The sequence below is a fragment of the Dichomitus squalens genome, assembly GCF_000275845.1.
Source record: "Dichomitus squalens LYAD-421 SS1 unplaced genomic scaffold DICSQscaffold_4, whole genome shotgun sequence".
NCBI classification, from domain to species: domain Eukaryota; kingdom Fungi; phylum Basidiomycota; class Agaricomycetes; order Polyporales; family Polyporaceae; genus Dichomitus; species Dichomitus squalens.
Window position 1 is genome coordinate 1,297,447 of NW_006766886.1, and position 5,861 is coordinate 1,303,307.

The 5,861-nt window shown below is 59.4% G+C and overlaps 2 protein-coding genes across 2 annotated transcripts; one reads left to right on the top strand and one right to left on the bottom strand.

Moving 5' to 3' along the window:
- DICSQDRAFT_100261 (Aldo/keto reductase) lies at positions 1-2,328 on the bottom strand. The gene is made up of 14 exons (XM_007362593.1): positions 2,134-2,328; positions 2,032-2,072; positions 1,878-1,963; positions 1,698-1,808; positions 1,553-1,638; positions 1,442-1,494; positions 1,331-1,385; positions 1,225-1,279; positions 1,132-1,167; positions 990-1,062; positions 775-916; positions 497-690; positions 331-411; positions 1-273 (listed from the first exon to the last, which is right to left on the bottom strand). Exons 1-13 carry the CDS (start codon positions 2,225-2,227, stop codon positions 358-360), a joined length of 1,080 nt encoding a protein of 359 aa, XP_007362655.1. The 5' UTR covers positions 2,228-2,328; the 3' UTR covers positions 1-273; positions 331-357.
- A 592-nt stretch (positions 2,329-2,920) lies between these two features.
- Positions 2,921-3,587, top strand: DICSQDRAFT_133572 (uncharacterized protein). The gene is made up of 3 exons (XM_007362594.1): positions 2,921-2,989; positions 3,053-3,114; positions 3,171-3,587. Exons 1-3 carry the CDS (start codon positions 2,927-2,929, stop codon positions 3,289-3,291), a joined length of 246 nt encoding a protein of 81 aa, XP_007362656.1. The 5' UTR covers positions 2,921-2,926; the 3' UTR covers positions 3,292-3,587.
- The last annotated feature ends 2,274 nt before the right edge of the window (positions 3,588-5,861 follow it).

Below are 5,861 nucleotides of genomic sequence, written 5' to 3' on the forward strand. Positions count from 1 at the left end.
GACGACGTCGTCATCGAGCGCATATAGCCATATGATCAGTAGCGGCAGCCAGATTGCGGCGGCGTCGTGGCAACCGTTGCATCGCGAGCACGTCGAGAAGGAGACGAGCGGACATAGATGTGTGAGCTTGAAGCACGATCCCGTATGATTGTGACACTCTGGCGTCGCTCATACGACCTCCTGGATCTTGTGGGGGATAGCACGGCCACGAAGTGGAGCACGAATCGACAATCGATACACGTGCATATGGTACAGGACCTGATTTGCTACTTTCTGAGGAGGCGAGTTGAACTTCACACCAGACGACGCACGCCACCGGAGAACGCTCACCTCTGCTTCTACCACCTCCCAAGCCGCCTACAGCACACTCCGCTTCGAGAACAGGTCCAACGGAGGCCGTCCGTACGTCGACTAACGCAACACCGCCGTCTCCCGTCAGCACGCGTACCGTCGCTCGGAGCCACGATCGCGGGAGGGAAGGACAGCGAGGACTCACCCAGGGCTGGGGCTTGTTCCCCGCGATCTCCTCGATCTTGTCCAGGATCTCCGGGGTGAGCTTCGGTATGACCTCGAGCGCCTTGAGGTTCTCGAGCAGCTGCTCGGGCTTCGTCGCCCCGAGGATGACGGTCGACGTGTTCGGGTTGCGCGCGACCCACGCGAGCGCGAGCTGCGTCACCGTGCAGCCGAGCTCTGCGGCCCGAGCGCGCAGAGGGAGAGATCACGCCGTGCCGTCAGCCATGCGGGGGGCCAGAAGGGGGAGCAGGAGCGACGCACCTTTTTCGGCGAGCTCGGTGAGGTCGCGGACGATCTTGATCTGTTTCTGGCCCTCGTCCGACTTAAGGAACTCGACCTTGCGCTTGAACTGGGGGTCCTGCTCGACGTGGAGGCGGGAGCCCTCCGGGATGCCGTCGTTGTACTGCGCAGCGCAGGGAAGTCCGGGAAGTCAATGCATATTCGTGCGCCCCCGTGCGCATATGGAGGGATCGTACCTTGCCGGTGAGAATGCCCCCCGCGAGGGCGGAGAAGACGGTCGTGCCGAGGTTGTACTTCCGGTAGAGCGGGCTATGGGAAGGCCGCGTCCAGCCAGTCAATCACGGTCTCTGGCCCAAGGCGAAGTTTCGGATGACGTACGCATACTCGCGTTCGGGACGTTCGCGGTGAAGAAGACTGAGCGTAGAGGTGCGTTAGCTTGATGTCCCTTCGCATATGACCCCCCACACGTACGAGTGCTCGCATTGCTCGGCGATGGGGGCGATCAGGTGGAGCTTTGTTGCGACGTCTGCGCGTGTGATTAGCACTAGTGAGCAGAGAAGAGAAGGCGGGTGCATACGGTGTGCCTCCTCGATCTCCTGCGCCGACCACTCGGACGTCGCCCAGTAAAGAGCCTAGCCTCGTGTCAGAATCACTTCTACCGGGGAAATGCGAAGGAGCAAGTGCCCACCCAGCCCTTCTCAATGACGAAGTTGAAGGCGCGAACGATCTCTTCCATAGGGACTAACGGCAGGAGTTTCACTCAGCTGTTGGTCGGATACGTTATGCGCACGCCACGCACCTGTGTGGTCGCATCGGTGGGCAAAAATGATGTCGACGTACTCAAGGCCGAGGCGCTGCAGGGACTCCTTGGTGCCTTCGACGATGCTGCAGGCGCATATAGTCAGCAATCCTGCCGCGACGCGATGATCCCCGCATATACGCACTGCTTCCGGGAAAGACCCATGTCGTTGGGGCCCCTGCGAGTGCCCCAGAACAGCTTGGTCGTAATAATGAGGTCAGTGCGGCGGAAGTTGAGCTCCTTGAGCACACGGCCGCTGCACATCCGGAACACAGACCCAGTCAGCGCGCAGACACCTCGTGCCAAGGGCGTAGCATTGACGTACACTTCGATCTCGTTCTGTCCTGCGGCGTACGCCTCGGCGCAGTCGATCATGTTGACGCCGTTGTCCCATGCCGTCTTGATGATCTCCTGCATACCATTACCATTGACGACACATGGTAAGAAGACGAGGGTGACGTTATCGAAGGCGAACCCACCCTGACAGGATCGCCCTTGACAGATCCTCCAAGAGTCAGCCCTGGAAGACGTACGTCGTGAGTGAGTGTAGAAGACAGATCCGGATCTGATGACGGGCGCACATCCTCCGAGGGAGAAGACGGGCACGCGTAGGCCGCTGCTCCCCAGCAGCCTGAAGGGCATGCCCTTGGTGTCGTACTTGGGGTGCTCAGACATTTTATCCTGCGTCGTTGGCGGGTGATGAACGTGGTACGGGTCCTGGGACGTGGGCGTCGGTGGCCAAAGTGCTTTTATATATAGACGTGCCTCAGTGGCCGAAGCTGCTGCAGGATCGTGCCGAGGAGACGGGAGATTGTCGGTGAGAGATGGGAAAGGATGAGATAAGTGGTGGATGGCACGGAGATCGACTTAGGATCGGGACACCCATTCGCCACAGCACGGCCTCAGACTGAGCCGTGCATGAATTGTAGCCCTGTCGATGGCTCCGATCGGGGGCGATGGCGTCGAGGCAGGCGGCGAGGATGCCACTTGAGTGCATGGTCTTCGCGGGGCGACTGCTCAAGGCGGCGCTGGCTGTCAGATGATCGTCCCGCGGGCCTCCGTCCTGGCTATCTCTGTTGCATTGTGTGGCGAGTGCGAAGGGAGCCCGTTATCGCAGTGCCTGTGCCGCCGTACGTGAACGATGCCGTGGCTGGATGACAAACGCGACGCTACGGGATCTGTTCGAAGGCCACTTGCAGCCAACGGCCTCTCGGCCCGGTTTCCCCGCATTGCGCAAGTGGGGAAGCGTGGACGACTGACGTCAGGCTACCTTCCAGCCACACACGCGTTGTTTGGCCCTGTTGTCTTGCCCGAGAGGCCATGTAAATATTAGCAGGCGTGCAAGTGCGCTCTCATCCCCCTCGAGTACCAGACATGCCCTCGAACTCTTCCACCGGAGAGTCCTACGACGTCACCTCCCGTGGCACCAACGAATGGGCAAGTACCCCCGCTACACCCATCGCGCCGGCATCCTCGATAACCATCATGTCGCTATGATAGGGCAATAATTGGGACCACCGCGTCTCGTCCAGTGGCGATCACGGCTACCACTACAGTAACAAGTATACCTTCCTCATCTACTTTGATCTGCTGCCCTTGCTGACGTGCCGTGGACCAGGGATGGAAGCTACTACTACCAGAATACCGACGGCTCCCGTTACTACAACAGCGGCTCGGGCTACACTCGTCACACTTCTGCGAGCGGCAGAACCAACGAACGCTACACCTCTAGCAAGTAGACCCGTCTGAAGGCGACGCTACGGAATGGCTTGGATCTAGGATGTGCATCCCGTAGTCATCTTAAATAAATCCTGTGGCACATGCTCTCTTATCACGTAGCCGGATTTGACACATTTCTTTCGTCAGGCCTAGTACGTGTATATGCATCTCAAGAGCGGTCGATATCAAGTCATGTTATGGATCCTAAATTGAATCTGCGACAGTCCCGTGAACCTAGGCGGTGTGCGCCTCAAGGAAGGCCGTGAACGTGGGGAGCATGCACCGTCCGACCAACTTCTCATCTGACCATTCCATTCACTAGCCCACAGCGTGTTATCAGCTGTTCACGCACCGGCTCCTGACCGCGTAGTGAAGCGATACTCTCTCTCTTTTCGGAGGAGCGCCGTGTGAAAGGCATCTCTTGGCATCATCGACGTGAAGAGTTCAATCCGACCTGTTGCTGACGACCATCTCCTGCTGTCTGAAGGCCCGGCGGGGAGGGGAGCCTTCAGCTTCAATCCCCGCTCGACTAGTTCTCCCAGTCACAATGGCTCACATAACAAGCATCTTCACCTGCTCTTGTGCACTTCGATCGAACCGAACTCAAAGTGCCGGTTCCATTGAACGGCCAATCCGGTTTGAGCTCTCGTCTACCGAGGACTCAAAGTACGCCATGCCCACTCGCTGCGAGTACGTTTCTGTCGGCTTAGCCTAATGCAACACTGGCAATGATTACCTTCCCCGTTTGACTACACCGCCCAGGAGTATGAAGGACGTACGAGCACCTCCAAGATCACGAGCGATAAGACTGAGCGAGTCCTCCGTCACTCAGACCTGCCTCCTAGCCCGAGGCCTTGACTTGTCCGATCGGAGACATGCTCTCCGACAAATGAGCTCTCCGACAAATGAGCTCTCCGACAAATGATATGAACGTGAAGGGGTTCACGTCAAGTGAGCATGGAATCTATGTGTTCTCTCGTGTCGCATACCGTCGTGTACTTTTACGTCTTCCAATCGCCGTCAGCGCATGCTGCATCTAGGAGCACTGTCGACAGGGCTCCAGTGCGCGCGTTGTGGCCACAGAAGGTGTCAGCTGCTGCTCGATGTGAAGGCTAGCATCGCGGTGTGGCAGAGCATTGCCGTACGCCACGCGGCCGCCACCACCACGGCCCACGTTTTCGCATGAACGTGGCGTTTCTGAACGAACGTCTTCAGAAATGGCGGATGGTTGCCTCTTGCCTCCCAATCTCTTCATCAACTTCTCTACGGTCGAATACAACCGCGAATGCGTGCCGTGCGGCTAAGTGAGCTCCCCCACAGCGTCTACGATATCTAGGGGCAATATCCAATTCTGATCTTGCACGCTCGTGAGCAGAGTTCGTCGCCAACTCGTTGCTGCTGGCTGCCGATTAGAGTTTTATAGCAAGCTGCGGAGCTGTCCTAGAAGGCCAGGGCGTGCAACGGGCCCTCACGACCCCACACACCCCCACCCCACTCCCTGGCGGCGGCCGATACGATTTGCTGCGCGGCCCAATGCTTCCTTGTCCTGTTGGCAAGCTTTGGTCACCGGCGAACGCAGGGACTGCTATGGCCTGCGGACGTCTCCCAAACCCACGCACGGCTCTCGCACGCGCACGAGCCTGACAGCGGCCCTGCCAGGGTCGGCGTACGCGCTCCGGTCGGGTCGTGCTGGCCCTCCGCCGGGATCGGGGGACGCCCCACCTCGAAGCTCGGGCTGGAATTCGCGTTTCGGGTCTTGCTAGCCTGGCTACTAGTGGGTGCCCGGACGTCTATCTCCTCGGTGGACTGCGTGGTGAACACCGAGTGCTTGTCGGACTAGGTACCCAGGACGCGAGCCGGAGCCGGCCACGCTATCCTCGGACTTACGTTGCGGAGGCGCGTGAGGGCAGCCCATAACGTATCCGTCGCAGGGAATGCGGGCATGCCTGTGCCCTCCTTGTACTGGGCGGTGAGTCCCCCCGTTTCACCCAGGCCGCCTTCAGGCCCCAGCCCTGGGCCCTGAAACTGGGACTCCTGGCCCGCCTGCAGGGTTGTGGCAGCATCGAGCGATGACCGGCACGGTTAGGCTCCAGTTAGGCTCCAAATCGACCAAGACGGGGCGATGGCGAGCGAGCGACTGCGCTGAGGGCTGAGGGCGGCCGCCCGAGGGTCGCTCTCGGAGGACACGCGGATCGACCTATTGAGTAGTTTGTCAGGTGCCGTCGACGGGACCGCCGAAGCGTACGTCCTGCCAAGCAGCGAGTAGGAAGTTCTGGAACCGCTTCCTCTCTCGACAGATCTCCACCACGGCTCGTGTGCGTACGGCGATCAGCAGTGTGTACCTTCAGAGTCCAGACGACATGCCATGTCAGGCCGCAGGCGATCGTCATCCCAAGGGCACGTGAGCGTACGCAGCTTGCCTGCTGTGCGGATGGAGCCGGGGCCTTGAAGATACTTCGAAGTTTCCCCCGCTGTGCAGCGTCCGAGCCGTGCGGTGGGCGTTGGTGATTGATTATTGATACATACGTATCATTCTGGGTGAGCGGGCTCAGTGGAGGCTTGTCGCATTCGTCTAGCTTATGCATTGGTA

What these genes read in the sequence shown, in the direction of transcription:
- DICSQDRAFT_100261 (XM_007362593.1), bottom strand. Translation starts at nt 2,227, where the DNA reads ATGTCTGAGCACCCCAAGTACGACACCAAGGGCATGCCCTTCAGGCTG. An exon ending in CCACCGATGCGACCACACAG is followed by an intron (nt 1,495 to 1,552) that starts GTGCGTGGCGTG and finishes TCCTGCCGTTAG; the next exon opens with TCCCTATGGAAGAGATCGTT. An exon ending in TCGTCATTGAGAAGGGCTGG is followed by an intron (nt 1,386 to 1,441) that starts GTGGGCACTTGC and finishes ACACGAGGCTAG; the next exon opens with GCTCTTTACTGGGCGACGTC.
- DICSQDRAFT_133572 (XM_007362594.1), top strand. Translation starts at nt 2,927, where the DNA reads ATGCCCTCGAACTCTTCCACCGGAGAGTCCTACGACGTCACCTCCCGT. An exon ending in CCCGTGGCACCAACGAATGG is followed by an intron (nt 2,990 to 3,052) that starts GCAAGTACCCCC and finishes TCGCTATGATAG; the next exon opens with GGCAATAATTGGGACCACCG. An exon ending in GGCTACCACTACAGTAACAA is followed by an intron (nt 3,115 to 3,170) that starts GTATACCTTCCT and finishes GCCGTGGACCAG; the next exon opens with GGATGGAAGCTACTACTACC.